At 46.5% G+C, this 17772-nt stretch overlaps 1 protein-coding gene across 5 annotated transcripts in view; it reads right to left on the minus strand.

Moving 5' to 3' along the window:
- KIAA1549L (KIAA1549 like) overlaps positions 1-17772 on the minus strand; it is a 312534-nt gene that overhangs the window by 106991 nt on the left and 187771 nt on the right. For 2 of the 5 annotated variants that reach the window (XM_002709213.6, XM_017345847.4), the window contains exons 2-6: positions 13313-13657; positions 10203-10796; positions 7871-7986; positions 3334-3553; positions 2356-2489 (exon numbers count right to left, since the gene is read on the minus strand). In XM_002709213.6, coding sequence (XP_002709259.4) covers positions 2356-2489; positions 3334-3553; positions 7871-7986; positions 10203-10796; positions 13313-13657 — 1409 coding nt within the window. Of the gene's footprint in view, positions 1-2355; positions 2490-3333; positions 3554-7870; positions 7987-10202; positions 10797-11224; positions 13658-17772 lie in introns of those variants that run through there. The other 3 variants (XM_070071581.2, XM_089327606.1, XM_008269586.5) reach the window with 2 other exon arrangements.

A 17772-nucleotide genomic window follows, 5' to 3' on the forward strand; every position in this document is an offset into this window, starting at 1 on the left:
GCTGAGGATGAAGCCAGCCCAAAGCAAAGCAAGCCAAGAAATGGAGAGAGCGCTTCATGAAGAAATCGTTTGAGCACCTGGATGCAATTACACCTGAAGGAAATAGGCTGTGAGCTTTTCAGCAGCAGGAGCCAATTTCTTCTTTTTGCTGAAGTCTTTTAAGCTTGAATCCTGTCACATCTCCAATTAAAACATCCTGAGTTAACTGTGATCTAGCCCCTAACACCAAAGCTATACAATTATTTTAAAGATTTAATTTATTTATTTGAAAGGCAGAATTAAAGAGAGAGAGAGGGAGAGACAGAGGTCTTCTATCTGTTGGTTCACTCCCCAAATGGTCACAATAGCTGGGGCCAGGCCAGGCCAAAGCCAGGAACCAGAAACTTCATCTGTGTCTTCCATGTGGGTGCAGGGGCCCAAGCGCTTGGGCCATCCTCTGCTGCTTTCCCAGGTGCATTAGCAGGGAGCTGGATGGGAAATAGAGCAGCCTGGACTTGAAACGGTGCCAATATTGATTCAGGTGCTGCAGGCGGCAGCTTAACCTGCTATGCCACAGCACCGGCCCCTACAGTTTTTTTTAAAAGGTCACTTTTTCAATAACTCTCAGAAAAAAATGAATTAAATATTTATGTGGTCTTATTCCACAAAGGGAGGTGTCTTATAAATTCTATTTAATAAAATATAATGGAAGGTTATTAATTAGAAAACAAAGTCCTGGTAAAAGAGATGAAAAGTAACCCCAGAAGGACAGATGCGTGCTAGGGACTGAGAGGGTTACTACATTCAGGCAACAAACTTAGCTACGGGCTTCCTGTCAGCCAACACAAAAAGCGAAATGGGGTTAATTAAGTGATCTACCCAATTAGCCATTCATTTTAAAAGCTGCTGAAATGTTTTAGAGCATCTGAAATCTACTGAGATGCAATTTTCAAATCACCTGTTGGAGTCTTTTCCAAAGAAGGTTTGTTACTTGCTTTTCAAAGCTTCATCTAGTGGCCCATAACTACCATACAACAACACAAGAGAGGCTTCTTAAGGCCAAGGGCAGCTTATTTTTCTTGGTGTCTCTCCCAGTGCTTGACAAATAGCAGGTGCTCAGTATGTCTATGTTTCCAGAATACAATTAAAGTATGCTCTACTGCCAAGATCTAACTGGGTTCATGCACCTGTGAGGATCAGAAATCCAATCAAAAAGAAAAAGATTTCCCACCAGAGAGCTGAGTCACACTTCTTACATAAATCTTAAGTCTATGACACATTTTTAGATCTTAAGCTAATATGAAACAAATTATAATGAGATACTTCCATCTACACTTGGATGAATCTAGAAAAGGAAAGCTGCTGGTTCAAATTAAATTGTATGCTTTCTACAGCAGATTGGCTTTGCTGATAATTCACTTATGCTAAATGTCAATTTCAAAACCACCGGGTCTAATTGTGATGGCTTTAGTTCAGTAGTCAAAACACAGACATTGAATAGTGGAGTTAATTAGAGAAATTTTAAGGCTGGAAGAATATCATTAAGAAGCATCTGTCCTTGCTATGATGATATCTTTACAATTACAAAACATGTGTCTACAACAGGCCTTTGGTGGTGAATACACTGCTCATCCAGGAGGCTGAAATACAGTACATCAGGACTGGGATTTTCCTGGGAAAGAATTCCTGGGTTTGCAAAAAGTTTCACTAAGGATTGAATTGCAATGCTATACTAATACTAGTGTAGCTTAGTTGATAAGGGTGTGGACTTTTGGCTCAAATCCTTGCTTCGTCCTTTACTGTGTGACCTTGGGAAGTTTCTTAACCTCTCATGTCCCTCTTCTGTGCAACTGGAGTAAGAATAGCTCAGAAGGACATTTTCAGTATTATGTACTTGTAAAACAGCACAGTTTTTGGCACTTAGTACACCCTCAGTATAAAATGTATGCATGTATAAGCAAGGGTTATTGTTCATGCAGGTGTGTGCAATTGAACCATATGCAAAATACAGAACAGGCAAATCTTGGTGAGTTAGCTCTGTAAGACCAACTCATTTATTCATTTCCTATCAGAACTAACATATATAGGAGATCCTAGCCCAATTTTAAAAATAATATCTACATCAGAAAGGCCTGAGGAAGAATCACATGGGAAAAGACATATAACACTCCAAGCCATGGCAGGTGCACAGCCACACAGCTCCTCCCCTACTACAGCTGGACCCCAGACACCTTCACCAATACCATGACTGTCAACACTGCATGCCCCAAGTGCAAAGCTGCACTTACACCAAAATGGGGAGCCGGAGTCATTTCTTACCAATCAAATTTGCATTGTGATCATCTGTCAACTACACAGCCTGAAGCACCTCCCTACCTGCACCGTCAAGTTGCTTTTAGTATTCAGGACTTTCCTCTCAGCATCCTGGAAGGCCTTCTGCAGTCTCTGCTCCATAGTCTGAGCAAACTTGCAGGACTGTATGTTGTCTGATGGGCTCACGAACTGCAGCACTGCAACAAGAGTGAAGATCAGCACTCCCCAGAACTCCAAGTCTTCATCCCCTGGGTTTACTCACAGCCATGATATAAAACAGCACAGGTTCAGATCAAGGGGAATTGGGCAAATACACAACAGGGCCAGACAAGGTTGACTGTAGCTTTGAAAGTGACTCTTAAAATGACTTAAATCAGGCAGAATTAAAGACATGATCGAACCTGAGATCTCCTCCAGTGCAAATGATTTTGTGATTTTATCAACTGGAATATGCACGCATCTCCCCCCTAAAAGACTGAAAATAACTTAAAAGAGCTTGTGCCTTCTATTTCTTTGGAGGGAAAACCATAATCGATGGAATCCTACTACTAAGTTGATTGTTTCAATTTTAATGGTTTCTCAATTCCTGTGGTTTACAAACTTTAATGATCAGAAATCACCAGAGTAGCTTAAAAAAAAAAACAAAGACTCCAAGACCTGAGCGCAGAGATTCTGATTCAGTGGCATCTGAAACCTACTGCTGCACACCGCAGAGTCTGTGGATACTCAAGCCCTACATTTATCCTCTTGTGATGCAGGGGGGGAGGGAAAATACACTACTTGGTGCTCGAAGGTACTAATTCTACCGACCAAGAAGGAAGCCTTCAGTGAAGAAAGATTGCCAATAAGCCCAAGGCTGGAAAGTCTGGGCTGATGTGCAGGGAACATGGACATCTGATTGGCAGGGCCCTTGGAGGAAAGTCCACAGGGAATTTAAAAGAGGACAGGGCAGTTAGCAATCGGGCTCTAAACAGGTGTCCGCATGGTATTAATAGCCCTGATCCCAGGATGGTAAGAATCCTTTCCCTCTGAGTTACTTGCCTGTTTTCAGCTGGAAGTAGCCCGCGGGCTGGGGAACCCATGGGGAGGCAAGGACCGCCACGGACTGCAAGTTTTGGGTGTGTTGCTTCAGGTCTGCAGTGACATTGCTGACTCCGTAAACGCCCAGCATGTCCATCACTACCGCAGGCAAGTACACTAATCTCCCTTTGGTAGCATAATAGCCAACTGTGACATTGTGAGAATGTTCCAGAATGTCCACCTACAAAACAAATGGACCCACAAAACACATTGTTTATTTTCAGAGTACTTTAAGTTCTTGGCGTTTCTTAGATCCACAACTGTTAGGTAGCTAGGCTGGGAATACAAAATGCTAACAATCCTATAAAGTATGCATGAATTGGAAAGTCTCAGACTATCATCATACAATAAGGTACAATTCGCAGCAAACTTACATGGGATAGAATTAGGTCTGTGCTATTTTAATCTTTAAGCGACTCAGTATAATCCTGTGAGCACCACTCTGCCAAAAAGACAGTGAGGAGACAGCAGGCAAAAGAGACTTCTCGCAACTGGAAAGCTGGGAAAACAGCTTTATTCTATTTCTCATCATTTATGAGAATTAAAAGACAGAAATGATAGATTAAGTGGGGCATCTATTGGGCATAGGTCAAAGAGGAACTGAAGTGCATTCCTGTCTTTAGAGCTACAGAGAAGCATCATGCAGACTTGATTCCATCCTTGACTTGTGAGTTGGTTCAAAACCAAAGCCAGTGTCTCTCACATCCCAGTCATCAGGAACACTGAGGATCTGAGCTCTTTCTGCTCCAATTGGAAGATTTAGGGGCTTTAGATTTAACTCTTATTTTATTTTGCTTTCTTGGTGTTATATATTAACAACTTGGGATGGCTTTTTGTATATTAAATGTAATGTTTATTGTAGAATTAGTATATCTGAAAAACAGAGAAAAATTAGGGGCCGGCACTATAATGCAGTGCGTTAAAGCCCTAGTCGGCAATATGAATATCCCATAGGGGTGCCAGTTCAAGTCCCAGCTGCTCCACTTCCGATCCAGCTCTCTGCTATGGCCTGGGAAGCAGTAGATGATGGCCCAAGTGCTTGGGCCCCTGCACCCATATGGGAGACCCAGAAGAAGCTCCTGGCTCCTGGCTTTGGATCAGCCCAGCTCTGGCTATTCTGGCCATTTGGGGAGTGATCCAGAAGATGGAGGACTTTCTCTCTCTCTCTCTCTCTGCCTCTGCCTCTGCCTCTCTGTAACTCTGCATTTCAATTAAATATAAATCTTAAAAAAAAAAAAAAACAGAAAAAATAACAATCACCTCTAACACCACACCATTATAATACTCATATAATCCTTTTTAAGTCTATTTCCTTTCAGTTTTATGTCCTGGGAATATATATTTTATATATATACACACATATATGTATATATGTATACATACACATGGATGTAGGCATGCATGGTAGAGATGATGTCTTCATAAATCTCCTTTTTTTTTTTCCAATTTCTATTGGTCTGAAGTACACATCACATCCACCATCCTTACCATTTTGACCTGTACTGTTCAGCGGTGTTAGATACACCTGTGCTGGTGTGCAACAGCGCACCATCTTCCTCCAGAACTTTCTTTCACCTTGAAAATCTGGAAGTCTATCCTTGGGTGTTTGGAGTATCTGCTTCTTCCCCCACCCCCACCTCATTCTTGCATCTCCATTACCACTGTCAGGTGTATTCTCCAATGAAGCCAAGACCCCTGATTTTGCAGCAGGGTGACTCTGCCTCTGGCTCCGCAGTGTGTGTGCCATCAGCTGCTCTTCTAACACTTACATTGGAGCAAGAGGCACTTCAGGTTGGAGCACAGGTGCCACAGGGGATAGCAGAAAGCACCCGGGGAGAAAGCTGCTCCCTTTCCAGCCCTCATCACCTCCAGGAGCAAGTCTCAGGGCAGGGATTACTGGCTGCTAACACCTCCCTAACGCTTGCTAATTCTGTTTTTAAAACAAACAGAGGGGGCCAACGCCGTGGCTCACTTGGTTAATTCTCTGCCTTGCAACGTCGGCATCCCATATGGGCACCAGGTTCTAGTCCCGGTTGCTCCTCTTCCAGTACAGCTCTCTGCTGTGGCCCGGAAGTGCAGTGGAGGATGGCCCAAGTGTTTGGGTTCCTGCACCCGCAAGGGAGACCAGGAAGAAGCACCTGGCTCCTGGCTTCGGATCAGCGCAGCTCCGGCCGTAGCAGCCATTTGGGGAGTGAACCAAAGGAAGGAAGACCTTTCTCTCTCTCTCTTTCTCTCTCACTGTCTACAACTCTACCTGTCAAATAAATAAATTAAACAAACAAACAAACAGAGGCTCACCAGACTCAGCCTCAGACCCTCCTGCATATAACGATGTGCAGCTTGACTTTAACAAGCTGTTTGCTTTCCATTATTCTCATTTTTACCATTATCTTTATAACTGACACATAAACACTGTACATATTTATGAGGTATCACAGGATATTATGATGCATGAATATGTTATGCAATGTTCAAGTCAGGGCAAACCTATCTAGCTCCTCAGACATCATTTCTCTGTGGTGTGAACATTCAAAATTCTAGCTTTTTTCTTAAGAAAAAACATATAGTACTTTACATTATCTTTAGCCACCTCCTGTGCACTGGGACTTCTTACTCCTATCTGACTACAGCTTAGCATCTTTTCTTTGTGGCAAATGATCTTGATTTCCACATGCACATCCTTTCAAAAGAAATGTGTTTTAAAAAGTGAGCCAATTTTCAAAAATACTAATTGCTACAGTAGTCTGTGATGATATTCAGAAAATACCAAAATGGTGAAGGTAGTTTGAGAATGACTGACGTTTAGTGAAAACTCTAATAGACAACTAAATGAGAATATTCATACTTTCAACTATCAAATAAAGTTTCAGGTGCAAAAACCATGGGTACCTCTCATGAATGCATTTCCTTTTTATTTCTATTTTTTTTTTCTGGAACTGTACAAAAGAGATTGACAATGACCAGTAACCTCTGTGCCAAATCTCAGTGTAGTGGTGAGGGCGGATCTCTAGGCCAGGTGCAGCTGGAACACAGACCCTCGAAGGAAGAAGCCAGAGCAATATTTGTCAGTGGTGCAAAAGGGAGGCCACTGAGTGCCAACTGCTTTTACTGCTTTAAAACTTGGAATTAAACCAAGACACTGTAAACCAAGGCTCACAAAGCTCAGATATGCCACCAACAGCAGCCAGCAGTTGTTAACAGCACTTGGCATTAAAGTGTTTGGAGAAAAATGAAATGTTTACTTCCTTGCTTGCTGCTGGCAATTTCAGCAAAGTTGGACTTGATTTACAAACTGGAATAATTTTCAAATGTCCAGAAATAAATCACTATTAATAATGATGAGGAAGACAAAGAGAAAAGCATTGGAAACTTTCTAGGGAATTACACAAGCAGTATTAAATATGCGCCCCAAAAGATGGGTGAATGAGACAGTTTAAAGCAGAACAGAGGCACTTCAAAAAAGTTTAAAAAAAAAGTCTGTGAAAAAATGGAATTAAGTTCATTTTGGGGCAAAACAAATTTTGAACTGCAAGTGTAGCTTTTTCATAGCATGCATTTTCAGTGAATTTTTTGAAGACCTCTTGTATGCATGGATTTCACAACTTTTTGTCCCAAGCTTACCTTTTAATTCTATTTTTATCAAATTTTTTGAAAGACCTTAATATACCTAGACTTTAAACAAAATCTAGGGGGCCAGAGCTGTGGCTTAGCAGATAAAGCCTCCACCTGCAGTGCCGGCATCCCCTGTGGGTACTGGTTCAAGTCCCAGCTGCTCCACTTCCAATCCAGCTCTCTGCTATGTCTTAGGAAAGCAGTAGAAAATGGCCCAAGTGCTTGGGCCCCTGCACCCACATGGGAGACCTGGTAGAAGCTCCTGGCTCATGGCTTCAGATCAGCTCACTCCATCTCTCTCTGCCTCTGCCTCTCTGTAGCTCTTTCAAATAAATAAATAAATAAATCTCTTTTTTAAAAATATCTAGGGGCTGGCGCTGTGGCATATTAGGTAAAGCCACTGCCTGTGACACTGGCATCCTATATGGGTTCCAGTTCAAGTCCCAGCTGCCCCTCTTCTAACCAGCTCTCTGCTATGGCCTGGGAAAGCAGTACAAGATGGCCCAAGTGCTTGGGCCCCTGCATCCATGTGGGAGACCAGGAAGAAGCTCCTGGCTCCTGGCTTCAGATTGGCACAGCTCCAGCCTTTGCAGCCATTTGGGAAGTGAACCAGAGGATGGAACACCATTCTCTCTGTCTCTCCCTCTGTCTGTCTGTAACTCTGCTTCTCCACTAAATAAATAAATAAATAAACCTTATGAAGAAAATCTAGACACCGGCCATTACTCTCAATCCCCACCTTTACACTTGACCCCTTTTGTTCTGACCACCACACATCAGCTGTAAAATGAAGAAAGAGCCTACTTCTGGCATATGTGGTCATGGTCTGGACCACCCAAGGGAGGGAATTGGCCGGCTTCAGCCGGGTGCAGAGCTAGGGGCTTACATGGGCGACCACGTCACTCTGGCGGAAAGCCTTCCGCAAGGCCTGCGTGAGCCCCTTTGCCACGGTGAGCTTCAAGGACTCGCTGGTCTGTGCTCTCCTCGGCATCACAAAGAGAACTGTGGGGGCAAAACAGAAACACAGGATTCAGGGTAAGGTCTCTCCTCCTCCCAGCCCCTGGCTCCTGCAAGTTCTGGGCAAGGCTGGTGAGCACAGGTCCCATCCACATGGGCTGGAGAAGTGGCTCTGTGGGTCCCAGTGAGGTCCTAAGGAAAGAAGGCCCCCACCATGTGTGCGTGGTCCTAACGGAGAGACAGCTGGTGGGCTGCAGGCCCATGTTGCCTCTTAGAAGGAGAGCTCAGCAGTGCCTGCCCCGGATGGGTCTGCGTGCAATGAAGTTCCTGCAACAGCAATCACTGGCAGCCTGCTTGGGTGCAGGTCCTGAGCGAGGTGCTACGGCCTAAACAACCTGGCACTGGGAAGGGACAGTCCCCACCTTGCAAAGCGACCAGAGGTGGCGATGGAGACACGGACAGGGAAGAGGCGAGTAAATGTGACAGGTGCTCTCTGAGCTGAAGCCTAGCATGCACCAGCTCTGAGCAGGGCAGAGGGCTGGGGATCAGGGAAAGCGTCCACAGAGTCCTGAGAGCCGGCAGGTGTGAGCAAAGCCTCAGGGAAAAGACTATTCCCAACAGCTCCCAGCAGAGGGAATGCTAAGTGCAAGGGTGCAGGGAAGGGAAGGGAATGGAAATATTTCGGCATACACGCTTAGCCTTGGTCCTGAGGTGCTGGAAAGGGAAGCGTTTTAAGCAAAGAAATGCCATCTGGGTTCCTTTGACTGCAGCCTGGAGCACAGATTGGAAAAGGAGGAGTCTAAAGGCAGCGAGAGAGAGAACGTGGCTGTTGGAGCAGAAATGTGGGTGAGCGCCGACGAGTGCGAACTAAGATGGAGAGAACGGGCACTCGGAGGGGAGAACCAAAAGGAAGGAATCAGGGATTGATTAGATGTGGCTGGCATGGGGCTGGTGAACAAGGCGGGTGGGAGATTTTTCTGCCTCTTGGGGGTTGGGCCTGCCTGTCACTCAGAGGCATGGATCTGGAGGGAGGGGGAGGGGGAGTGGAAAAGCAGATGGTGTCATTTCTTGGGAAGCAGAGATACTGTACTTGCTGCTGTGCCTAGTTTCACGATTTCCCATTTTAGAATAGGATATGTCTCCAGCTATAATTTCATTTAATTCTTTGTGGGGTGAGGAGGAAGGCTGGATTTGAGCATTCAACATTGGCATGCTCTTTCCAATAATTCATCTGCTTTTTTTAGCAAACATTCCCACACTTTTAAAAGCACCCTGGGCATTCTAGGTCTGCCTTGCTGCAGTGGTGTGGGGTGGAGTCCAAACAAACAGCGCCCCACCTCTGCTCAGGGCACCAGAGCCGCCTGTTCGATGTTTTCAAGAAAGTCCCCTCTTTAACATTATAAGCAACCCTGGGCTCTCACACAGTGTACGAAGCTGAGCTTTCAGTGTCTACTGACTGAGAAAACACGCGACAAAAAGCCTTTCTGAACACCTAACACTTCTCAAGATTGTGTTTCACAAACCACATCATTTATTCACAAGACATCACTGATTCACTCCCCAGGCAGCACAGTGCACAGTTCTGTTCTCAGACCCTTGGGCAGGACTGTGGTTTCCCAGAGACCTCTGACATCAAGACTGATCCTAGCAGTAGAATCCCAGAATCTGTGTCACTTGTCACCACAGCCCTACTGACATTTGGAGCTGGATGATTCTTTGTTGTCAGGGGCCGTCACACACAGAGTAGGATATTACCAGTATCCCAGTCTCCACTCTACTAGATTCCAGTGGCACCTCCCCGCCCCCAACCCCATTGCAAGTGACTCTAGGTATGGCCAAATGTCTCCCTCCACCCTGCCCTCAGCCAGTGAGCAAGGGCCAAAACTACTCCTGTGTGAGAATCACTTACCTAAAAGGAAAATCATTCTGATCCATCTCTGAGGCCAGAATTGCTTTCAGGTCAGATCACAAAGATAGTAGGGGGTAGGTGTTTAGCCTAGTGGTTACGCTAGGGTAGCAGATATGCTACCCATATCAGAGCGCCTGGGTTTGAATCCTGGCTCCAGCTCCTGACTTCAGTTCCTGCTAATGCAGTTCCTGGAGGTAACAGTGAAGGCTCCAATAGTTGGGTCTCTGCCACCTCTGTGGGAGAGCCAGATGGAGTTCCTAGCTCCTGGCTTTGGCCCAGTCCTATAGCCAATGTGGGCATTTGGGGATCTCGCTCTCTCAACAAAGTTTAAAGAGGGACAGTCGCTTCTTACCTGTCTTCACCAGGAGCTTCCTGGACATCTGGCACTCCAGATTGGATGCCATCTTGCCGATGGTGACCACCGCAGTCGACACCGCAGGAAGAGCAGCATCAGTGTTTTCTGATGGCGAAGATGGCCACCGAGTAGCCTTTACTGGTGCTGTACCAGATGCCAATGCTGCCGTGACCGTCAGGGGCCGTGGGGTGGACACTCTGGGCACCTCTGGGTTGGCAGGGTTTGGGAGGCCGGTATGCATGGCTTGTGATTTCCTGGGAAGGTGTGTTGTGGACAACAGGCCAGAGGCAGTGCCAGGGTTCCCTTGCATGGCTGGCTGTGTGCTCACAGTGTGTGCTGTTCTTGACATCATGTAGGTTGGTGTGAACGGGAAGGCTGTATGGACTGCCCCTGGCACCACCTTTGGGCCAGATGCTGCCTTGTTTGTGATATTTTTAGCTGGCACAGTGGTCAAACTACTCTTGGCTAATCCACTGCTGCTGGTGCCCCTGGCAACCAGGGCTGCAGACATGGCCTGTGTACTTGATTTTCTCAGAAACAATGTGGTTGCTGCTGTTGTTGGTTCTACGTTGGATGATACTGAGAAGTCCACTGTAAAGAGAAAAAAAAAAAGGCTTGTCATTGGCCTGGAATGCACATGTCACTTGTTCTAATGATGAATGGATGTAAGCTAGGGCCGGGATGGAAAGTCTCTGTGTTCTGGGCTTGTAGTGGGGGAACTTAGGCAAGACAAGTTTAGACTCATTAAGCTGACTAAGCATAATGAGCATGCCACTTAGAGTAAAGCCATGGCTGACAATAAGGACATGTAAGTTCTGATTACTTTCAAAAAATCAAGTGGGCAAAAGATCACGGCCATGCCTACATGGAGGCTGCTAACTCATTCCTGTAAGGGGGGTGTGTGCTCCTTCAGAGCTAGGCTGGGCATCTGTGTTGAGCTTGAAGATGCTTTGGCCACAAAAGCTGTCACAACCGTTTTGCGGGCACCAGGAAACAGACTACCTGCATTAGTGGATCACCTGTCCATTTCTTGGGGTGCTGAGAAGCCCGTGGCACTTTGAAGGGGGTCCTGGAAAAGGCACTGGTCGACAGAGGAGGAGAGTCAGCTGCTGAGTGATATCTCAGGACACTCTGGAATGATGATGTGGAAGCATTTATCACAGGTGACGGAGAGATGGGAATCTGGGAACCTGTATCTGTCCCATCTGAAAATATTTCCTGCAAGGTGGCTGTTGAAGTCAGACTTGGAGAGGGCTGAAAAAAGGAATGTGTTGGCTGGGCAGGCAGCTGTAGACGGGAATGAGACCCGGATTGTTGCCATGAGACTGGGTAATACTCAATCTCAGCTACTTGGAAGTTTCTAGAATGGCTGTTACTGTTTGTGGGCCAGATATCTGTATTGCTTCCAACCATGGTCACATCTGACTTGAGCTGGTTGAGACTGGAACCAAAGACTAGGTCCAGAATGGTAGGGCCTTCTGTGGTCACCCAATGCCCAGCAATATCTTTGAAATGCTGAAATCTTCTTGCAGTGATAGCTATGGTGGAACCGCTGGGAGAATTAGTTGAAACAGGATGACTTTCCCAACTTGGAGAGTTAATTGTGTGTCCACTTAAATCATAATTTGTTTGCTGGTGCAAGCCAGGCAACTCTGGTGCTTTGGAAAGGGATCCGGTTCCTGCTGAAAGAGGATTCCACAAGACATCTGTGACTGCTGGCTTTTCCCGGTCTCCCATTGTTGAAAAACCATAGGTGTCGGTGGAGGAGGAAAATGCTGTCACCTGCTTGGGAGCTGAAGCTGGCAACTCAGAATGGGCCACAGCAGGTGCATAAGTCTCCGGCTGGGCATGGGGAAAGCCAGGCGACGAGGCCTCTGGCTGGTAGGTGTGCGTGGAGTGTGTGGAAGCTGGAGGTGATGCTGAAGGAAAGAGGCTTGCTCTTGGTGTGGTCAGGACGGGAGACGAAATCCGATCAGGGTTGAAGTCGGAGGTGAATCCAGTTATGGCGAGGAGACTCGGAACCTCTGTACTTGGAAGGGCCTGGAAAGGAAGCGTCACGCTTGTCTGTTTGCTCTCCCTGAACAGGCCTGCCATGCTGTGCTGCTTCTGCAGGGGAACAGCCCAAGTCCCGGAGAGCCGATTAGGAAGCCGGCTGGAGCGGAGGACGTCTGTGGCCACGGCAGAAGGGGATCCATCCTTGTCCTCTTGAGGAGTGGGCATCTCAGGCACAGGAGGTGGAGGGGCACGATGCTTGGTCCCACTCGATGCCGAAACTGCCCCAGAAAGGGCAGCTCGCCCTTGCCCCGGTGGGGTGAAAGGCACAGAAGGCACTGGAGAGGAAGACGTGAGAGATCTCTCTGGAGTTGCCGACAGCCTCGGCAGGTTAGCAGAGCCCTCCTCTGCACTTGCAGGGGCCAGCTCTCTGCTGCCAGTCATGTCAACGGCCACTGCTTCTGCAGTCTGGAAAAATGAAGGCTCAGCCTCACGGGTTGCTGCTGCTGTGTTCTTGAGTGTTGGCAAAGGCACCCCGTGGTGCCCTCTCTCGGCCACCTCGGCCACCTCGGCACTGATGGGCTGGGTGGACACAGGACTTGGAGCCACTTCCCACACAGACCTGGAGGGGGTTCCATGTGAAAGCCGAGGAGGACTTTCAGGTGCCAGGGGTATGGGAGAGCCTGCAGAGGGGGGGCCCTCTGCTGGGGACAGCTCCAAATACTCTTTTGTTGAAAATCCAGAAGAGCCTACATGAGGGATGCCTTTGAAATCCTGGGTCTTTGGGGATGGATTCTGGTTCACCTCATCAGAAAACAGGTTTAGGGGATTAGCTACGCTCTGACTTACAGGGGAGTCGGCAGGAGCTGTTCGGGGGAACGGCGGCATTTGGGTGGACTGCTCTTCAGGTTGCTTAGAAAAGGAGATGGGAGGAGGTGAGTCGGGGTCCAATGGGGATGATGAAGGGGGAGGGGGAGGTGAGTGAACGTCTGCCCTCAGGGGATGAGCAGAAAGGGAGGGAGTCCCCGCCCATGCTGGCCGGGTCGGGAGGCTGGTACTCGAGGCCACCAGCAGGACCCTGGACAATGTGGGGGGCATGCTGGTGCGAGGCAAACCTGACACGTCAGCCGCTTCTCTTCCCCCTCGAGGCCTCGGTTGCACCAGAGACTCAGTGGAATCCTTTGAAGGTTCAAGGGAGGCGCTATGTCCACTTCCTTGGTAAAGGGAAGAGGAGAAGTCCACGTGAGCCCTGGTTCTGCGGGGCGGCCTGGGCGCAGGTGTCCAGGCCGGCTGCAGCAGGCTCGTGTTGTGAGGGGACGGGCCCTGCACGTTCTTCATTCTGTCCACTGCTGGAGAAGACTCGGCTTCTGAGAAAGGCCATGTGGGTGAAATCGGTAACCATTTTCCGTGTGGAAATGACTCTGGGGTGGGGGTGACCTTTATCCGTAGATTATCTGCTCCTGCAAAATGAAACATCCGGCAGTCAAGCCTGGGCTGATGGGGAAGAGACTGCTGGGGTCAGGGGCAAAGCAAACTTAAATGATGAATTAAATAACGACAAGCCATCAAATGCTGCAGCAAACCTGCCATAGTTGCTGATGAAGGGATGTTGAAGTGAAGATGTGGAAGGCAGGTATTTTGTTTAAAAATTGGGGGCAGGAATTGTGGCACTCCATATTGAAGAGCCAGTTCAAAACCCAGCTACTCTGCTTCTGATCCAGCTTCCTACTAATGCACCTGGTAAGACAGTGGATGATGGTCCAGGTACGTGGGCCCCTGCTACCCATGTGGGAGACCAGGATGGAGTTCCTGGTTCCTGGCTTCTGCTTGGCCCATATGTGTTGGCTGTAGCCATTTGGGGAGTGAACCATAAGATGGAAGATCTCTCTCTCTCTCTCTCTCTCTCTCTCTGTCCCTCCCTCCCTCTCCCTCCCTCTACCCTCATCCTTCTCCCTCCCTGTCACTCTGCCTTTCAAATAAATAAACCAATCTTTAAAACAACTAAAATAAAATAAAATTGGTATCACTTACGAGGCTTGGATTGTGGAACTCAGAACCTAGAAAATCAAACATGAATGCGACTGCCTGCCATGGCCAATGGCACCAATAATAAACCTCCTCCAAGAACCCCAAATGCAAACACTAAAAAAGGACTGTGCATCTGAGCATCCATGTTTTTTAGGCCTCTGGAGCAAAATATCTGCAGTTGCCTCTGTTTGGAAGGAAGGCCCCAGTGAACCATACACGTCGTCTTGTATTTCCAAGGATTTCTGATGCCATCATTCCACCATGGCAAACAGCAAAGGAGAATTCTTTCAGATTAGCCTATTTCAAAAAGAAAAACAATTCACATCCCACTGAGGAGTGTGGCGCAGGCACACAGGCCTGGTGTCACTACGAACACCTGCAGGGTCCGGGACCATGGGCACCAGCACCTGCACCTGCACCTGCACCTGTGCTGGAAGCAAGGAGATGGCAGGCAGGGCCTTAAATGTGACCTCCACAGGACAGGTGGCAGAAAACAATGGATCCCAAAGTGGAAACTCTACCTTCTGGGAAAGGGAAACTACATCCTATGGGGTGATTCCCCTTTCCATGGTTCCTTAGTGCTGATGATGCTGATGACCCAGCCATGGCTAAATGTCCTTACACAATACTGTAACCTGGGCCTGTGTCTTTGGACCGCTGTGGCACGCAGTAGGGCAACAGCTTCAGGTGGCTGAGGGTGTGCAAATCCAGATCTTCCGACTTCACCTCTTGGTTTGTTTCTTTCTCTCAGATGGTTCAAACGTTTTTAGCTAATAATGTAGAAGGCGGAAGGGTTCTTTAAACAGAAAAAGTACTAAACAGATATTTAAGAAAGAAAAAAAAAAACAAGCACTAAACAAATGAGCTGTCATGGCAGGCTCTAGGCTCTGTGTTTGTTTGTTTGTTTAACAGAAGAGAATGTTGTGGCCCAGAGAGGGGACACCACTTGCCAAGAAGCCACCTGACAACCAGGAACAGAGGGGACCCTGATGCGGCCTCCTCACTCCCAGTGCCTCCTCTCCATACTGCTTTTCTAAAAGCAGTTCCTACTCTTCACGCCACCCATCTTATCCTACCAGCAGCAGCACCAAAACCCAAACAACCAAACCTGAAATCCTAAAATATTGGAGCTTTCAGAACATGCAACATTCTCTGCAGTCACAAAAGCTAAACAGTGAGTGATGGTTTTTGGAAATAATCTTTTCAGTTTCATTTGCTAAGACTTAGAGAAGTAAGAGTGGAGTGTGTCTTCTACTCTGGATTAGGAAGCACAACACATCTCCTTTCTGAGTCTTTCTTTACTTGTCTTTAAAGGCCCATGGCTTGGGATTTACAGATACCCAAGACATCTTTAGAACAGGCCAGGGTGTAAGCCAATACTCATCTGCCAATGGGCTTGCTGGCTCGTCTTTGTAAGGAGGACGATCCCTTCTCCTGGGCAGATTGTCTCCACAAGCCTGGTGCAGGACTGTCTCCTTGTCCCCAGACCGCAATCATTACCACACCTACTTTGCAGGGACCAACGCACCCTCTGGCCTCTGCTAGCCAAAACTCACTTCAACATTAATTAGCGGCAAGATGCACAGACAGCTACCCAAGCTTCACTGCTTGACAACTGCTTTCTGATTTGCAGCAGTGACTGTGTTTCCGTATTAGCACACGCAGCCTAAGGAGTTGCCATCTTACATGGAAGGTGGGTCTGCTCTCACCCTCAGTCTTTCCTGATGCTGTTGCTTTGCCCCTAGATGGCCTCAACCGTATAATCCACATCCAGTTAGGCCTGGTTACTTACACGGGTGAGTATAACACGCATGTAAAGTAGCTTTACATCTTTGTGTTTTCCATTTATACTTAGAACTCAGACTTATTACTTAGGTATCCGAAATTTATGTAGGATTTCTTCCTTTTGTACTTTCATTGAAATAGATTCCACTATCCATGGGTTCAATTCATGGACTGAAGAGTCTAAACAAATTCACTTTGCTTCAGGTAACTAGCCTACAATGCAAAAGGAGGCCACCAGCCAAAGAGCTTCTGCTTTCAGCAAGACGTTTCGCACACATTCACAAAAGTCTCGCAGAGCATAAAAGAACAGGTGTTGGATGGTCGCACAAGGGATTATAACTAACTTAATTGGCCAAAGGAGGAGGATGAAAAGCTCCACATTGAAGTGAAGAGAGGTGATCTACTGTCGGTTTCTACTGGGCCTTATTGTTTGCTAGACTAGAACCCAGTGTTCCCCAAGGTAGCCCTTATGAAACACAGTATTGCAAATGCTTCTGGCAGAAGAGTTCCTATGAACAATTTTGAGTAGTGAACTCATGCTCAATAGTCACTAATGCTGATACCAATTATTTCTAGCTCTTCAACTTCTGAGTACATAGTAAGACTGAACTTCTTAAATATTTCTGGGGTTGGCAGAAGTCACGTAACTAGCTCTAGTCAGTGAAGTGTGAGCAGAAGTGGTAAGCATCACTCCTGGGCTGGAGTACTGAAATGCTAGGGCAAAACTCACCAGAACTCTCTTTCTCTGTAGCCAAACAACAACCAAAACACAAAACAACCAAAACCTAGCAACATTATATCTCATAAGTGGTTGCTAAAAAAAAAAAAAAAAAAGGAAGGGGAGGAAGAAACTAGTAAGGTTCAAAATGTTTGTTGGTCTGCCAGCCTGGCCCCTTTGGAACTGTAATAAGGAAGGATAAGGAAGGCCCTCTGTTAACAAAGAATGTGTAGGTAGCCTGGACAAGAAACAAGCTTCCTGTTTTAGGCACTGAATTTGGGGGTTGTTTGTGATGGCAGCATAACCCAGTTTACACCAGCCTATTCAGATGATGAGAAGGTTCCCATTGGGTGGAACACTCCCATCAGCATCAGCATTTTAGGAGAGGCTTGGAAGAGTCCCGCGTCCAGAAAAAAGGGTGTCTAGCATGTGGTAAAAGCTCAAGAAACATATGCTGGGTGGTTTCATTAAACTTTTTTAATCCAATATTTCTCAGATATATCTGACCAATGAGATATGTTTGCGAGTCTTCTCAAACACGTTTGATTTCAGAATATAGTGACTTGACACCATGACGCCCTCAAATGAAAAAGACACCCCAATTCAAGATTATGAAGATGATGACATAGAAGAAATGCAAGAAGCAGATCTCAAAAAATTGATAAGAACATTAAGAAGTTCTCAAAAACAAATTCTTGAACTACAGAAATCCTTAATGGACAAGATAGAAAATCTCTCTCATAAAAATGAAATATTAAGGAGGAATCAAAATGAAACGAAACAACTAGTACAACAGGAAATTGTGATAGTGACTGAAGTGAAGAATTCAATAGATCAAATGAAAAACACAATAGAGAGCCTTACAAACAGAATGGGTGAAGCAGAAGAGAGAATATCGGACTTAGAAGACAGAGAACAGGAAAGGATACAGTCAGACCAAAGAAAAGAAGAGGAAATTAGAAATCTAAAACATATTGTCGGGAATCTTCAGGATACTATTAAAAAAACCAACATTCGGGTTCTAGGAGTTCCTGAAGGCATGGA

Source organism: Oryctolagus cuniculus, chromosome 1 (assembly GCF_051225735.1).
Source record: "Oryctolagus cuniculus isolate XC-2025 breed Fujian yellow rabbit chromosome 1, ASM5122573v1, whole genome shotgun sequence".
Classification (NCBI taxonomy): domain Eukaryota; kingdom Metazoa; phylum Chordata; class Mammalia; order Lagomorpha; family Leporidae; genus Oryctolagus; species Oryctolagus cuniculus.